Genomic DNA, 17,988 nt, shown 5'->3' on the forward strand with positions numbered 1-17,988 from the left:
GGCAAGGCCATTGACACCGTGCTGCTGTGGAGAGACGTCACTCTGGATAATGCTGAAGGATAAGAAGAAAGGTTTCTACAGGCATGTTAGCAATAAGAGGGTGATCAGAGGGTGTGGGGCCCTTGCTGGATGAGGGAGGTAACCTAGTGACAGATGATGTGAGAAAAGCTGAAGTGCTCAATGCTTTCTTTGCCTCTGTCTTCACAGGCAAGGTCAGCTCCCAGACTACTGCACTAGGCAACGCAGTTTGGGGAGGAGGTGGGCTGCCTTTGGTGGAGAAAGAACAAGTTAGGAACTATTTAGAAAAGCTAGACATACACAAATTCATGGGTCCAGATTGAATGCATCCAAGGGTACTGAGGGAGTTGTCAAATGTCACTGCCTTTGGCCATTATCTATGAAAACTTGTGGAGATTGGGAGAGATCCTGGATGACTGGAAAAAGGCAAATATAGCGCCCATCTTTTTTTTTTTTTTTATTATTAAAAAAGAGAGAATAAGGAAAATCCAGGGAACTACAGACCAGTCAGCCTTACCTCAGTCCCCAGAAAAAAACATGGAGGGGATCCTCAGTGAATCCATTTTGAAGCACTTGGAAGAGGGAAAAGTAATCAGGAATAGTCAACATGGATTCACCAAGGGCAAGTCATGCCTGATCAATCTGATTAGCTTCTATGATGAGGTAACTGGCTCTGTGGATATGGGAAAGTCAGTGGACGTGATATACCTTGACTTTAGCAAGGCTTTTGATACGGTCTCTGCAATATTCTTGCCAGCAAGTTAAGGAAGTATGGATTGGATAAATGGACTGTAAGATGCATAGAAAGCTGGCTAGAATGTCAGGCCCAATGGGTAGTGATCAATGGCTCGATGTCAGGTTGGCGGTCAGTTTCTAGCGGAGTGTCCCAAGGATCAGTTCTAAGGCTGGTTTTGTTCAACATCTTTATTAATGATCTGGATGAGGGGATAGATTGCACCCTCAGCAAGTTTGTGGATGACACTAAGATAGGGGGAGAGGTAGATATGCTGGAGGGCAGGGATAGAGTCCAGAGTGACCTAGACAGATTAGAGGTTTGGGCCAAAATAAATCTGATGAGGTTCAACAAGGACAAGTGCAGAGTCCTGCACTTGGGATGGAAGAATCCCAAGCATTGTTACAGGCTGGGGACCAACTGTCTAAGTAGCAGTTCTGCAGAAAAGGACCTGGGGATTACAGTGGATGAGAAGCTGGATATTCGTCAATAGTGTGCCCTTGTAGCCAAGAAGGCTAATGGCATATTGGGGTGCATTAGGAGGAGCATTGCCAGCAGATCTGGAGAAGTGATTATTCCCCTTTATTTGGCTCTGGTGAGGCCACATCTGGAGTAGTGTGTCCAGTTCTGGGCCTCCCACTATAGAAAGGATGTGGATGCATTGGATTGGGTCAGTGGAGGGCCACCAAAATGATTAGGGGGTTGGAGCCCATGACCTATGAGGAGAGGCTGAGGGATTTGAGTTTTAGTCTGCAGAAGAGAAGAGGGAGGGGGGATTTGATAGCAGCCTTCGACTTCCTGAAGGAAGGTTCTAAAGAGGATGGAGAGAGGCTGTTCTCAGTAGTGACAGATGGCAGAACAAGGAGCAATGGGCTCAATTTAAAGTGGGGGAGGTCTAGGTTGGATATTGGGAAAAACTATTTCCCTAGGAGGGCAGGGGAAGCACTGGAATGGGTTCCCTAGGGAGGTGGTGGAATCTCCATCCCTGGAGGTTTTAAATTCTTGGCCTGACAAAGCCCTGGCTGGGATGATTTAGTTGGGATTGGTCCTGCTTTGGGCAGGGGCCTGGACTTGATGACTCCTGAGGTCTCTTCTAGCCCTAGGAGTCTATGATTCTAAACATGTCCCATCTAGCTTCAGCAAGTAGCCACAGGAAGTGTCCGCCTTCCTGGTGCCCACCGTGGCGTGCTTCCATCCGCTTGAAATCCAACGCAGGCTCTAATGAGTGTGAACAAGCTATTTTGAAATTATTATTTTGGGAGTTATTTCAAAATAATTTCCTAGTGTGGACATGCCCCTATTTACACAGGGGTTGGTTTAATGGCTTTCAGCACTCCCACTATACAAATTGTTCCAGCACCACTTTATGACCAGGGTGAACTTGCATGCATTGTAGAGCCGATTGGCACTGAAAAACCAATTTCTGAGAACAGTCCGTTTAATTAAAGGAAAGTGTTTGATCCCCAGTTGTTTTCTACCTGTGGATATTCTAGTACTTGAATGACTGGGCCAGGATGTTTGCCAGCACAGCAGATTTCAAGCAGAAGTCACAGAGTGTGATCAGAAAACAGATTTCAGATTCATACAAGTTAGAGCAGAAAAAGATGAAAACTGTCATGTGACCTGAATAGCCAATCAAAACCAATTCAGAATATGAAAACGGAATCCTCAAAAGAAAAATGCTAATGAGTGAGCTCAAAGACTATAACCCTTGAATCCACCGAGATTTCTGATCATCCTGGGACTAAGATTGGCACAGATCCCACTGAATTAAATAAGAAACCATATCTCTCTTATTAGTGGCTTTTGTAACTTGGAATTTTATGTGTGAACTTCATGAGTGCAACTTGACTGTTTTGCATTAACAGTGAGATAATGTACATATGTTGTATTTTAACATTGTGTATCACCTGCTGGTCTTTCTGAATTAATCTGTGTTTCTTCTTGTGTTTTCCTCTCTGCTTTTCTGATCAGACTGTGACTAGTGGGAGACCTTCGTTCTTTTTTAACATGCTCTTCCAAATTTTCAGGGGCTTGCAAGATAGTTATAGCCTACTTTCCCCCATCTGGCTCTGTGTAGATAAAAATACACAGCCACATATCCAAGCCAGTTGAATTCAAACCTGCAGCATTTGGGATTATTCTGCCAAGCACAGACTGTGCTGATGCCAGCAGATCTGGTTTATTGTCTTCCACGTAGCCTCAGTGTATATGGACGGACACGTTCCCATGCTGAGCAGTACAGATACTGAACTGGGACATCTATTTGACCTCTCTGTATTACCGCTGAGTTAGGCCTGATGAGCCAAAAGAGTAGCTTCATATTTCATTGTTTGACCCACCTTTGTTTTCAGACTATGTAGTCTAATTAAGAAAAGGATTAAAGTATTACCAGCAGGCCTGACCCTTATTTAGGCTATTGAATAGCTATCAGTGGATAATGACTTTTACTCACTGCCAACCTGAGCTATGTTCAAACTAGTGACCTACAGTTGTACAGCTCCATGTTCTATTATGAAAAGCCTGTTGGCCATCTAGGACTTCACTTGCTATCACCAGAAAAGTGACTTTAGACCGTATTTCACCACACTGCCTTATCCGGGGGCTTGTTTTTTATGGTGAAAGGTTGCCTGGCATGGCTACTGTTGATACACTCATCTTCTCTGATGGGAGAAGTTATATGTAACCCAACATGGTGTGGTTGAGGGAGGAGATGGAATACCAGATCCCAACCTCAGAGAAGTTGTGACTTGTTTGACTTATTTTTCCCATCTGTCCAATAAAGATGATGAGACCTGTCCATCTGGCGTGTTGTATTGTAACAAACTACATTAATGCTAAATGATAGGGAAAGACAAGACGGGGGAGATAATATCTTTAATGGGACCAGCTTATGTTGGTGAAAGAGAGAGATTTCAAACTTCTTGGATTCTCTTTTTCAAAACAGAATTTGGTCCAATTAAAGATACCCTCTCACCTTGTGTGCCTCATACTCTGGGCCCAACACAACTACAAACACATCATATAGACTCAGTTCTGCATTGTGGTATCTGTAATATCAAATATACTTTTCATTTATTTATTTTTGCTCCTGTGAGGGTGGGGGATGATTACATCTGGGAACCTGTGAGCAGAAATATTGGTTTATAATTTATTTTTACAAGGGAGGGGGGAAGCAGTATGGCTATTTACCAGAGGAAGAGTTTATTAGCTCAGGCTGCATCTTAGCCCTTGCAAATCTGTTTCTCCACATTTGGTAGTAAGGATTTATCACACATTTAAATGAGAAGGACTGTTAATAGGGCTTCCACCTAGAAGCGCTGCGCTAATTCACATAGGACTTCCCTGTGGACAAGGTGAGGTCAGTAGAGTTGGGACCTTCACTCTGAATTTCTCTTGTGGATACAAGCTCAGCCCTATGCCAAGGGGATTCTCTGCGACAGTGGGGCCTATTTTCGGTCCTCCCTTGGGTCATGTATCCGGGCAGAGTTCCTCTGGGCAGCGTCCACTGGCTCCATCAACAGCTTTGAGGAGCAGTGGGCGCTGTCTCTGGGGTTCTCTGCTTGGTGCCCGGTTCCCTTGTTTTACACCTGTGCCCCTACACCTTGATCCCTTTTGTTGTTATTTGTCCCCAGAAATCAGTTGGACCCTGCGTCTAGTCGTCCTACCTGCAGGGCTGAGGGAGGGACTTTGAGAAGTAGGTGGGCTGCCCCACCCACTCCTCCCATGGTTTCCAAATAGTGCCCCATGCCATGTCCTATTTTATTTAACACGGCTGCCTGGAGGCCAGCCAGGTGTGTACAGGAAAGAGGCTGGCTCCAGCGGGGAGGTGCAGCTCTGTAAATGTGAGTCTTGAGTCCAGCTGTAGTCTGGTGAGGGCAGGGCCTGACTAAAGGGGGGGGGGGGCTAGCTGGTCAGTTGCCTGGGGCGCCAACCTATGGGGGGCGCCTGATTGAAGTGATCAGGGCGCTGGGCTCCCGCGGACAGGGCCACGGATAGGGCACGCGGTGCCCCTGACCACTTCAATCAGGCGCCCCCCATAGGTTGGCCTGCGGGGGTGCTCATGCACTGTGCACCCAGGGGTGGGGTGCCCCTTAGCATGTCAATCATGCGCCCTCTGCCCAGAGGGTGCAAGTATGGCTGGGTCAGGCCCTGGGTGTGGGCTGGGGGCTGGCTCCCAAGGGATCTTTGCTCCCTCGCCTCCCCTCTAAGGCCGGGGGGAGCGCTCCCTCTTCTGCTGCCCCCTCTGCCGGCAGGGAGCGTCCCCTGCGTCCCCTGCCAGGCTCGCTCCCTCGGCCCGCCCGCCGGTCCCACTCCATTTACATTTCCAGACATCTCTGTCTGGGGGAAGATGTAATTTCTCTGTCAGAAACTATAACTTCCTCACGCTTCAAGTGCCAGCCGCGGCAGTAAGAGGTTGTCAAAAACGCTCACTGGAGGAAGCAAACAAGAGGAAGGAGCTAATAGGATTAGAAAGATATCATTTAATACTGTCACCCCACTGCGGCGCGGGGCGGGGGGGGGGGGGGACAGCTGAGAGGAGCCGAGATCCTGAGCCTTATGTGTGGCTGGGGGGGGGCTGCCTTTATGCCCCCCCCCCGTTTAGTTAATTTCACCCTCGTCTGAGAGTTGCTCAAAGTGCTTTTTCTACACCCCCCCCCCCCCAAGACAGCGGGCTGCTTCTAGGTTCCTGCCCCACTCCCCTTACCCCAGCTCAGGGGAGGATCCCCATCCGGACCTCTCAGAAGAGATGATGGGTGAAGAAAAGCAAATGGGCACCTTCGGGGTGGGGGGAGGAGAGGAAGGGGGTGTTGTGTCCAGAGGGGAGGAATGATGGGGGGGGGGGTCCCATGGAAAATGAGGCAAGACCATCTAGTGCTGCTTGCAATCAGCTGGACCGGAACTGATTAAAGGGGGAGCGGGGATTAATAATCTACACCGCACTCTCCTGTGTGCGTTTCTTAAAATTATTGGGTGCCCTGGAAATCAGCAATCAGCTCTCCGGAGTGAAGGGATTGCAGACATATACATTTCCCTTCCCCGGGGTGAAGTATGGGATCAGATAGGAAAGCTGGAAGCGAGATAAGAACTTTGTATCCTCTTTAATGGGAGATTTATAAGCTTTACTTTAAATGGCAAACTATCCTTAGTGCTCAATGCGTTTTCTCTTTTTCATGAGTCCATAACAGACCATCCATTATTTTTAAAGTAGGGGAATATTTTAAAAAAAGGCAATATTGAAGTTTATAAAAAGATATAGATATCCAATTAAGATTTTGCTATTTTTTTAATGAGCGAACATAATTAACCAGTTAATTTATGAAATGTACATAAATCCAAACAGTCGCGATATATCTACTGCCACTTCATAGACCTCCACTCTTGGATTTGTATTTTATAATCAGCTCAACCAAATTAATTAAGAAAATAAACACTAGATCAAATAGCCAATAAGGCAAAGTTCCCTTTTAAAGCACAGAAAAATAGTTTCTTTGTGTGTAAGTAGCGATGCGGATTTCACAAGGTTCTCAAAACGATCAAAAATGATGTCGAAATGGCACGAGGGTGTAACTTAGTAGAGGGCTGCAAAAGGGAACTGATCCTGGTTAGTGATTTGTTTCTCCTAGAAAGGCAACTGAAACGTGCTGCCTCAGAACGAGAGAAACACAGAGCCAGGAAGACGCTGTTTACTTAAAGTTTATTGAGGGATTTAAAGTGTTTAGCAAACAAAGTGCTTTCTCTCTCATTTTGGATTCCCATCCGTCCCATCCCTTATACATTAATTATAAAGTTATTTTTTTCGGAACAACCAGAAATAGACATAGTTGATTAATGTAACAAAAAAATTGCAACCCATAAATGCGGCTCTCCGCGTGTCTGACCAGACACGACTCCTCCTGAGGTCGGCCGTGGATTTTATTTTTAATCTTTCACCAATTAGTCGGGGGGTTGTATTTAAAAAAAAAAGATCAAGTATGTAAAAATCGTGAAATCGCGGGAGAAAATAACCCGTTGTTTTACCAACCGTGTGGCGAAGTGACAAGCCTAGAGTTTTCTGTTTCACCCTGAGAGTCAAATGGGTACATCATCTTTTCAAGTCTTTTACAAGTGGCCAGACGAAAACAAGGGACAGTGAAAAAATACAGATAACGATGATTTACAGCTACCAAGTTCTATTTACAAAGAGCCAAGGAGAGGATCCTTCTCTCCCTTCTGCCTCCCTTCCAGCAGCCGAGGCCGGGCGCGGAGCGTATAAAAAGGGTCGTAGAAATGATTGTAGGGCAGTTGAAAAGTTGTCGTTGCGTCTCCGTGGGGAGGAAAGGACGGGGGTTGGGGCCAGACAGCTCTCGCCAGCCTTTGGAAACCGGCTGCAGCCCTTTGACATTGCAGCTCCCCGGCCACCCCGAGAGCCCCAGTGTCCCGTCCGGTGGCGGGGAGCCGGCCGCCTTCCCACTGTTAGAATGGTGCATAAAGTTGAAATGACCTATCCCTCTCCGGGGGGCTTTTAAAAAACAAAGGGCCAAAGAAGAGGAGTATCCGTTTGGGAAATGCAATTTCAAGCACTCCCTCTTCCCCGCCCTCATTCCCCTCTAATGCCCCTTCCCCCCAAACTCAATGGTTACTGAAAAAGTAGCGAGTTCATCAGGGGACGGACATGAATGTATGATTATTAATGATGTATTGTTGCTTTGCGAAGCTCTCCTGGCACTGCGCTCTGCTGGCTGTCCCTGGGTTGCGGTGGGAGACAGGCGCGCAGAGAGAGTTCAGAGACGAATCTTCCCAGTCCAGGGGATTGCGCGCTCTGAGCGCGCAGGGGAACTCGGAGTGCGCGGTGCGAAGTTCCCAGCCCTCGGGGCGAACGGGAGCTCTGGGCGCGCAGTTCCCATCCCCTGGGGCGAACGGGAGCTCTGGGCGCGCAGTTCCCATCCCACCGGATGCGCTGAGCGCAGGGAGCGCGGCGCGTGGTCTCCATCCCAGGGTCTGCTGCCCCAGCGGCTCTCGGGCCCGGGGCGGAGGCAGGCAGGTTTATAGGTGCGGGGTGTAGAAGGCCGGAGCCCCGTAAGTCTGCGAGCCCAGGACGAAGGGCGAGAGGACGGCAGGGCTGGGCAGGAAGGGCAGCTGGGCGGCGCACACCAGACCCCCGGTGGGGTGTCCCGGGTAGCCCCCGGGGCCGTGCATGGAAAGCGGGTTGCCCATGGGCGGCGAGTGGCTGAGCGGGCTCAGCCCCCCGCCCAGGCCGCCTCCCCCTAGGCCCCCTCCGGTCCCGCCGCCTCCCGCGCCGCCGCCCGTCGGGGCGCTGGTGTCGGCGCCCGGGTTCTGCTTCTTCCACTTGGTGCGGCGGTTCTGGAACCAGATTTTGACCTGGGTCTCGGTCAGGCTGAGCGACAGCGCCAGGTTGAGGCGCTCGCACACCGACAGGTACCGCGTGGACTTGAACTTGTTCTCCAGCGCCACCAGCTGCTCGTAGGTGAACGCGGTCCGCGCCCGCCGGGGCTTGCCCGACTTGGAGTCCGAGCCCGTGCGCTTCCTCTTGGGCTTGGCCGGCTGGCTCTGCGAGCCCCCGCCAGAGGCCTGGGGCTGGGACGGGGGCTGGGAGGGCGGCTGGCTGCCTGGCTCCCCATCCTCCGCGGGGCGGCCGGGCTCTTCCTCGCCGGACCCCCCGACGCCACCCAGGCTGCTGCTGCTGCTGCTCTCTTCGCTGCATAGCTCCTCCTCGTCTAGCGGCTCGCTCTCGGGGCTGGGGCTGGGCCTGCTGCCGTAGTCCAGGTCGCACTCCTCGGCCTTGTACAGCTCGCCATCCTCTGCGCACAAGCAAGGAGAGGGGTTAGCTTAGCGGCTGCCAGCCAGCCCGCCCAGGCCCAGCGCCCATGTCCCCACCTGCCCAGCCCGCCGGCAGCGGCCCCAGCTTTGCCAAGCTGAAAGGGGCAGGAAAAGAGGCTCCCAGGGTGTTCAGACACAGACCCACTGGAAAGGGGGAGGCAGAATCAGGCTTCAGTGAGGGCACAAAATGGGAATCTGACCTCCCCCTCTCCAGCCCAAGCTCCTTAGGCAAAGCCATTGTCTACCGGAGAAGCAGAAGGGTTAGGAGCAGGGGAAAATTGGCAGGAAACAGTCCTGGTTTCTTCCCTCCGGGTTGCTGCTGGGCCTCAAAATGCAGCGACTTCTAATTGAAGGTGTTCTGAGGTTTCCTACCTTATGAGGACGGGGGGGCATTTGTGAAAGGTCTCACTGTTACACAGCAAAATCAGGCATCCTCAGAGAGGCACTTTATAAAACCTCACCCACCATTCTTCCAGACAGAGAGTCTCTCATACCCTCTTCCCATGGCACGGAGAGGGGCAGGCCTGGAGCAAATCTGCCCTTTATAAAGAAGAAAACCAGGAGAATCCTCTTGACCTGGCAGGATTGTGTTGTAAAGCTCTCTGGGACAGGGGGTTTCCTTTGAGTGGTGGGTGGATTCTAGCACTTGTAGACGCCACACATCTTTGTTGAGTATTTAGAGGGTTTTAAGAAAGGGTTGGCGGGCAAGGGGGAAAAGATGATAAACTAAGCTTGCAACAGTTGCTTAATAGGCCAGGGGTTGGATTTCCCATTTTCACTGTAATTGGGATGGCACAAATATTGCAAAAATGTAGAAAAATGTTTCAGAATCACTTAGGGGTGAGTGTATAGAATAAACTCTGGGGGAAGGAATCTTTCATTCAAAATGTTCTCCAAATAGGAAGCCCCGAAGTGCGTTTCAGGAACAAAACAAAAGCCACCTTTGACTAAAGCTAGGACAAGAAATAACATAGACCGAACCCCCTAACTAACCAAGGTAAAAGCTTTACAAATATAGAATGTTAGGTAGTGGTCCATAATGAGAAGTCCTGCTGTGTAGTCATTCTTTAATCCTTTTCGGCATTAAAATAATGGTGACATGCTAAGAAATAAAATGGATCTCATTATTTTACTATATTTAGTCCTTATAAAAGCAATCACAGTTAGTGCCTTTCATGGAATTTCTGCCCAGAAGAATCAGGAATAATGATGCTAATAATATTAAAATCATTTGAACATTTTAGAAATTGGACATTTCTTTATGCAATAACTTTAGAATACATATTTGAAAAATTGGGACTTGGGAAATGAACAATAATTAATATAGGGCATTTTGGAATGACAGAGGGGTTTCGTGCAGCCAGAAGAGAAGACCTTTCTATTACACTTTTAAATTTAGTTATTTATTTATCCGCATTAATGGAAGATGGTGCTGCCTTCTATTTTGGTATATTTTCACCGTTTCTGCGTCTTGTTTTCTAGTGCTGCTCCTAAGGTAGAAGTATTAAACTGGAGTAAATACTTGTATTGATTAGCAGAGCAGATACAAACTTAATTAAACTCATTTTGTGTAATGTACAAACTAGTTAACGGTCATTTAATTTATTTGGGTTTATATTATGCTCCAATTAACGGGACTCCAGATGAGAACAAGGTAATTATCCGATATTTAGGGCCCTTGTACTTCCAGGGAGGATAATATCGTTCTGAAACCTGAAATAATATTTGTAAAGGAGGTGTTTCGCTCCGTAGACCATGCCTCAGACATTTCTGAGACCTGGGAGGCCGGATGCTATATTATTTTGCCCATTCCAAACTCCCAGTGTAGAATAAAAAAATCTAGGAATACATCAAATGCAGGATCGGGTCAGCCTGGAGTAAAATAAAAATACCTTGTGCTCATCACATTTAGTTACTCCTAAACTTTCTGAATGGATCTGCTATTTACACCTAGATAGCCCAGCATAGCTATTATGTGTAAATCCCCTCCCTTTTACAAATTAAGTAGAGAGTTGACCATTATGTCCCATTATGTATTAGCTTCAGTCATTTCAGTTCCATAAACACTAAGGCTAAACACTCGGTCTCAAACTTTGCTAAACACTAAAAACAAATGATCCATTATAGAGGATTAGTTTTAAATTTGAGAAATTTAAAAGTGGAAAGATTTTGTTCTGTGAAACAAGCGAATTTCGGTTAACCTTGGATATTGCTTGCTCCCTACGAGAAAGAGAGAGAAGTTTATTATGGTCACCCGCAAAAGCAGTGTTTAGTAACCTGGGGACTTTTAAAACTAATAATTTCCATCTTGGTGTTAAAAGATAGAAAATGGAGGTCTCGAATTATGACATATATAGAAATATGAGAATGTGATTAAGGGGGTTTTAAACTGAAAATGGTGCACGAAGGTGAAATACAGTTAAAATAATCTACATCTCATCAAAATAAAATTATAGACGGATGCCATTGTCGATTATATTTTTGTACACGCACCTTTCCATATTATTTTTGCACACATACGAATATTTATTTATTGGGGGTAAACATAGCAACATACACACGTTCAATCCAGATGACAGAGTATTTGTGTTGATGACTTTAAAGGGGTTTTTTTTTTTTTTGCAATAATTTGTAAATGTCCCTCAGCCTCTCTCTCAGGCAGGATTATTAAAATATTTTTTAGGCAACAACTGCACTGAAATTGTGGAAGGCAACATCATTCTAGGTTTGTAACTGTGTTAATACAAAACAAATTAGTCGGAGTTTTATCAGTTATTCCTAAAACCAAATGTGTTTTTGCAAGGTGCACGTACTTATTTTCTGGTTGTCGATAATCATAATTTATTTTCCGATCTTTTGCTCCATCGCCGCCGAACTAAATCAACTGCTTGATCTACTATAGTTAACTAGTACCTAAGGTGATGGTGGAACCATAATGCGATGTAACTTGCGTGATTTCGGAGCGCAAGTTTGGATGTTTCTAGCGTTACAAAATAGTAGCACAGTTAGGACTGAAGAAAGGAATTGTGCAAAATCCCTAGCCAGCTTGCCAGCCAACAAAGTTTAATATTGCCTGGTGTTTCTAAATATATTTACTGGTAGAGAAATGAAGGATAGAATTGCATTTCTCTCCTTGTCTGGAGATAAAGTACAAGATTGGTGATAGGCTGACCTCGTCGGTCTTTCTGATTGCACAGATCTATTTAATATGACAAAAGTCAGATCAGTTGAGACACACACTTACTTGAGGTATACTCGGAGTTTTAAAAATCTCTTTGGAATTCTGTTTACGTCTAGCGGCTTGCTATTGCTTTCATTATTAAAAATAGATGTACTATTAAGGGGCTAGCGTCAAAACAGGTAGAAATAAACCTACGTGGACCTTGTATCGCAGGATTGTAAAGCAGCCGTAGAATTGTAAAGAAGTTCATTTTCTAGGCTGTACAGTATCACATATACACAGCTCACTGCTGTTCCCAACTCTCCATACACAGAATATCTATAGATATTTTTCACATGGGCTATCTTTTCCCGGAAGTGCTCTAATATCTTCAGAGTCACAGCATTTAGAGGTGAGAAAGTTGGGATATTTGGACCTGGAGAGCAAAAGCAATCTAGAGCTTGGGTCGAATGCAATTCCCGATCAATAGCGAGCCCTAATAAGTGTAATAGGTTTTAATCGAGTAATTATCCGAATTTTGACCCTATAATTTAGATGTTAGGAGAGAGTTTGCAAGGTGCTTGAAAGAGATATGCACAATTCGATAATAGGATATCGACCCAGGGAGTCCTACATGCCACTCTGGGGCGATTTCCCCCATTATCCAGCCTCTTTACGCTGCTAAGCACATTTTACCTTAAATGTAATCGAAGGAATTTAATTGTTTTTCCAGAGATAACCAGCATTTTGTCACAATTAGTCTGATTTGTCCTAAAAAAGCCAAGGGGAGAGAGAAAATTGAATCTGTCGCCCACAGCAACGCTCAGCAGGCTGGGGGGTGGGGTAGAGAGGGGAGATGGTTCGGGGGGAGAGGGAGGAAGACATGAAAAAGTCAGGAACGCGACTTGGATACTTGGAAGATACAGCCTCAAATCTGAGGCTTTGAGAATAAATTTAAAAATCTGACGGGCCTTCTCATTCAAATGGCCTGCACTCCCCAATTATCCTGGTAAGTTTTTGCTTCAGGTGTAACTTACATATACCTGGTATCCTTGAGGACAGAAAAAAGACACCAGGACAGAAGTTGTTATTGTGCGACAGTAATCAAAGTAATTCAGTGAGGCGTGATGAACTAGGTACATTTAATACAACATTACCCCTTGCAATGGATCGCTTGCTAGCCAGCCCGCGAGCACCAGAACCCAGAGTTTGATTGTGAGGTGAGTGCCCCGAATTTGCGCCTGCATTCCCTAGTTTGCAGAACTGCAGCTGAAGTTACTTAGCGTGTGTCTGCTTGGATTTTCAGGACTCCTGGTGAGGAAAGGGAAAGGGGGCATGTGACTGACAATACAGGCACATCACAGAGTCTCCAACTTGCAACCAGAGCCCAGCCTGAAACTTGATGCGCCTGAAAGGAGGGCAAAGGCCGGGTAAATTTCACCTTGCCCGGGGCGCACAAACCGGCAGGCATCACAAACCAGTCAGCCCTTGCTACACACGGATGCAGTCCGCTTTAATAACTGTACAGCGGGTTCCCCGCGTCTACACGTGCTGTTGCCCCCTGGATTGTAGCTGACAGGGAGCAGGAACGGTGGGGGTCTAAGCCTCACCTTTAGAAGCCTGTTCCCCCCCTGCCTAACGTTTCAGGCGCGCGGTACCTTTCCCCTCGGACCCGGCCGAGAGGGGTGGAGGTGAACATGCAAAACGTACTTACTGATTAAGCCCGAGGACTTTTTGCACGTTTCAAAGTCGTCAGCCAGAGCCTTTGGATCTGCTAGTTCCGTGCCCGAGTCCTCGGGTTTGGCCTCTGCCCCGAGAGTGAATTCGCTCCCTGCGGATTTGTACAGCACCGAACACTGCCTCTTTTTGCTGTTGAATTTGTTGGGGTCCAGAATGTCCAGCACGGAAAACGAGGTGGTTCTGTGGACCACCGGCAGAGCCGCCCCAGCCCCCTCTTGTCCAGGGGTGTTGCTCTGATTGTCGCCTGGCCGCTCTCTATTCCCAGGGCACGAATAGACTGGTAGCTCGTTGCTGGAGGAAAGTCTCTGGTCCCCGTGACTCTCCATGCTTTCCCCGTGAAGACAGCCGGACACTGGCTCCCCTCCAAGGCCAGCCTGGCTGGCTGCTACAGCTGGGATAGAGATGTCACCTCCCTGAGCCTTGTCTCTGCTCACATTCATGGCTCGGTGCAGAGCCCCGTCCCGTGACAACTCTTTCCCCTCCTGCGAACTTCAGCTGGAAACTCCTGCTCGCAATCAACTCCGGACGCTGCCTTCTGTCTCGCCGACCAGCTCTTCTTTTACCACCGGGAGCCGGCTGCTTTAGATCTGCAGGATTCCACGTGGCTGGGTCCAACCTGAGCCGGAGTCTCCCGTGGAGAAAGGCAGTCACAGGGGGATGCTCCACTCGGCTGCTCCTTCTTCCTTCTCATCATCCTCACAGGACTCCCTCAACACGTATGTGTCTTCTCGCCCCCCCCCGCCCCCCTGTCTCTCGCACACGCGGCCACGGCTGTCTCTTATTTATGCGTTCATATTTAGCAGTGGCTTGTAATTGGCTACAAATTAATCCCTTGCCCATAATAGTCAGTAATCTCCATCACTGGAGGAGAGACACTGAAAGTGTGTGTGCCTGAGAAAGGGGAGGGGGGAAGGAGGGGGAGAGTGAAGGATGGTCGTGTGGCTGTGATATACTTAGCTGTCAGCTCTGTTTCAACACACCTCCACTCATCTGGAAAGCATCTAAATAGCCTTATTTGGAGAAATGGGCGGAGAATGCTTTCTTTTGAAATAATTGCGGGATCAATATAAAGAAGATATTATACACACACACCGAATGGGGCCCTAAGACCTTCCATCCCAATGGTTTAGTTGTGTGATCACCAGGGTATTATTTGGGCGCTCAGGGTGAACAATCTCATTTGTGTCACCCCCTTGCCTTATTAAATTAGAACAATAGCATAAAATGTTGTTCGAGGCGGATACTTTGAATGATGCTTCGTGCATAGACACATCTATATACACGTTGTCTTCCCCCCAACTAATTAATTAAAATTACATATCAGATGAAACTGCCTAAAATATTGAGAGCAAAATCATAGGCTTAAACACCACAAGGCAAAACACGACGGTCAATACATTTTAAATAACTTGGGGGGGGGGGGGGGGAATTATTCTCGTCCCACCTAGAAATAATGCAATCAGCATAGCTCACTCTCACTTCTGAGAAACACCCCTTCATGAAAGATGGTTTTATGGCAGGAAAAAGGGAAAAATTAGGAAAAGAGCGGCCTTTGATTTACAAAAATCTAATTTCCTTTCCTACCCTTCCGCGTTTGCGCTTTCTGTGGACGCGCGCTGTGATCATATCAATTTCATTCTTGTTTTGGATGTCCAAATCGCTGCCTCGTTTGAATTAGCTGGCCCAAAAGGTAGGAAAATAGAGAAAACATAAAAAGAAAATTAGATTTTTTCCCCTCCTGTCTTGAGGCTGGTGACACATACAAGGACAGGTCCTTTGCAATTACCGCGGGCAATGATCCTTTGGAAAGCAGAAATTAAAAGTTGGGAGAAATAATGGGTAAAACAATCAGCTGTAATTTTGGTAGGGGTTGGACATGATTAGCCCATCAATGGGCTGGCCCAGGGGAGTTCCCTGAACGCTGGAGCCCACAGCAGCTCGCTCTCATATATTATAGACCAGCCCTTTGATTTCAATCAGACACCACAACAGTGTCCTTCCTCTTTTATTACTTTATTATGCTTTATCTTTAAATTATAAATCACCTCCCGGGTGGAAAGGGAATGTTTAATCTCTGATCACGTGTAGGCAATTACCTTTCCCCCCACCTCACCGCCACACACACACACAGAGCCAGAGCCGAGTTACTTTGAATATATATTTGGTTGGCTTTTAAAACCTTCTCTGACTTCCCTTCCCCCGCGGTTGTGTCTGGGAGCTCGTCTTTCGCTCTAGAACAATTTCGCGTTCAAGGCCTCTGCCCACAGCTCTGGGATATTGTTTATGGAAAGGCGCTGGTGTTTTAGGCAGGCGCCAAAGGGTTGTTTGATCAGATTGCTTACTCTCCTCGTCTCCATTTGTACCTATGGGGGAGGGCAAGGTGGTTTTTCTTGGGGGAGTGGAGCATTCTTATCTCTTGAGTATAGTGGCGTCCTAAATTTTTGCTTGAGCCCCTACAGATATCTGGTCAAAATTGCCATTAAAACTCTGCACACCACTGTCCTAGTAGGGCCTATACAGCGCAGGGACCAGCACTGGCGTAAGCCACAACAGCGGTTACATGATTATTAATTCAATAACACACAAAGGTTGCACAGTAAACGCTTGGAGGCAGGAAAGCCAGCGGATTTGAGACCCAGCTGTCGCGTAGCATAAATAGTCATTTCTTCAGTGCGCTGCTAAGACCCTCTTTCCATGCACGACGAGGCCGTGCACTTATTTCGTGATCTACCCGATCAAAGCTGGGGCAGAGATTCGCTAGGTACGGGAGTACAGCCGGTACAAGTTGCAAGGAGAGTGGGACACAGAACGGGGACGCGGCGGGGAACGCGAGTCCACTCCGAATTCCCCCTTCAGCCCACGAGGGATAAAACGAAGTGTGGGAAAGCGCACGCGCCCCGGGGTTTTAAAGCGAGTGTTATAAAGCTGTTCTATTGCTCCTAATCACAATTGATTGTCAATTAGAGCCTCATTTGTGCAATCTCCATCCATCTGCCATCTCTGGTTATCCGCGCACCAGAAAGTTGGCGCTGAGTATGGGGCCCTAGATGCGTTGTGACAGGTAATATCTCGCTCCCGCGCGGGGCGGGTGGCCACTTCGCTCTTGCTCGGAGAGGGCCCCTTTCGTGCTCCTTTGAAAAAGAGCCCGCCCGTGGGGGGGATGCCTGGCGTGGCGGGGAAGGTGGAGGCGGGGATCATGGCAGGGGGTTAGATTAACGCCAATGAAATGCCAGCTCATCCAACCTCTGCCCCTCCATGCCCAGGCCCGGGGCTGGGATGGAAATGGTCCTTTCTCTAACCCACCGCACCGAGCCCGGCGGTGCTAGACCTCCCCGGGGGGTTATCGCGGTAGTTAGCCAAAATTGGATCTGCAGGGCGGGGGGATTTCTGAGGCCGCAAGGGGCTTGTGGTCAGTCAGCCCAGAACTGGGCAGCATTGGCCTGCCACGGCAGCTTAGGTGCCCTGCGGCGCGCAGGGGACCCCTCGCCTTTGACAGGACCATCGCTCCAATCGCAGCCTGCATGGGAGATAGCTGCTGGGGCGTGTTGGCACGGCCGGGCCGGTGTCCCCGGAGGTAAGCGTGGAGCCGGTTCGAACCGGGTTTACACGCCAGCTCCGGGGGAGCAGAGTACAGCTGGAGGCCGAACCGGACTCTGGCTGCAGTGTTAGGCACCGGGATGCTCTCTTCATCCCGTCCCTACGAACCTGCAGCTGCTTGAGGGTCTGTGGTGCCAGCAGCTGGCTAGGGGGACCCCTCCCTCTGCGGGGCGTCTCCCCCGCCACCCTCGGGCAAGTCCCAGGGGCCAGGCCAGCTGGCGGCAGAGGGAAGGTGGCTCACGGGAGAGGTTATCTGGGAAGGGGGCTGCAAGTCTCAGCCGAGAGATCGCCTCCCAGCCACCGAGAGAGGCTGAGCAGGGGCTGTCCTGCGCCGTTTTCAGTAGCAGCCTGAAGGGAGGGAGATGTCCCCAGGCGCCTCTTATCTCCCATCCGCAGAGGCCTCCGCTTCCCAGAACGTTTGCAAATGGCTTTGGGGGCTGGAGGGACCCCAGCTGACTGCCCGCGTGGCCTCTGCCCACGCCGCCTCCAGTGGCGAGTTGTTAACTGCACGCATCCTGCGACACCTCACGAGATCCACCTGCTCCTTCCTCCTGCCCCCTGCGCGCTCTCGGGCCAGGCCTGGTCCTCATTGCCTTTCCAGTGGGGAGATGATCCCTAGACACTAGTCAGCGGGGGCGGAGGGGGGGGGGGGCTGCATCAGAGGCCGGCCCTGGGGCTGCACGGCCCCGCTTCTGGTGATTTGTAAGCCCGGAGCATTTGCATGTAGTTAACTATAAACCTGAACACCCCGTGTGCCTCTTCTGCCTGGACGTGCTTTGCAGCCACATAGAAGGGGCCGGAGTCCCTGCTCCAGTCGGCCCTGCGTTTTTAAGCAACGCGTTCCATTTTTAATTCGGTTTCTGTTCTATCGCTCGGATCAAAACCCGACGCTTTTCTTTTTTGGGCCGTTCTTCATCCC

The 17,988-nt window shown here is 48.7% G+C and overlaps 1 protein-coding gene across 1 annotated transcript; it reads right to left on the reverse strand.

Annotated features, from left to right (window-relative positions):
- Positions 1 to 6,061: 6,061 nt before the first annotated feature.
- On the reverse strand, positions 6,062 to 15,219 carry NKX1-1 (NK1 homeobox 1). The gene is made up of 2 exons (XM_075930912.2): positions 13,447 to 15,219; positions 6,062 to 8,553 (listed from the first exon to the last, which is right to left on the reverse strand). Exons 1-2 carry the CDS (start codon positions 13,910 to 13,912, stop codon positions 7,778 to 7,780), a joined length of 1,242 nt encoding a protein of 413 aa, XP_075787027.2. The 5' UTR covers positions 13,913 to 15,219; the 3' UTR covers positions 6,062 to 7,777.
- Between the last annotated feature and the right edge of the window lie 2,769 nt (positions 15,220 to 17,988).

The sequence above is a fragment of the Pelodiscus sinensis genome, chromosome 4, assembly GCF_052426305.1.
Source record: "Pelodiscus sinensis isolate ZL-2025 chromosome 4, ASM5242630v1, whole genome shotgun sequence".
In the NCBI taxonomy this organism is placed as follows: domain Eukaryota; kingdom Metazoa; phylum Chordata; order Testudines; family Trionychidae; genus Pelodiscus; species Pelodiscus sinensis.

What these genes read in the sequence shown, in the direction of transcription:
- NKX1-1 (XM_075930912.2), bottom strand. Translation starts at nt 13,912, where the DNA reads ATGAATGTGAGCAGAGACAAGGCTCAGGGAGGTGACATCTCTATCCCA. An exon ending in AAAGTCCTCGGGCTTAATCA is followed by an intron (nt 8,554 to 13,446) that starts GTAAGTACGTTT and finishes GCTTGTGCGCAG; the next exon opens with AGGATGGCGAGCTGTACAAG.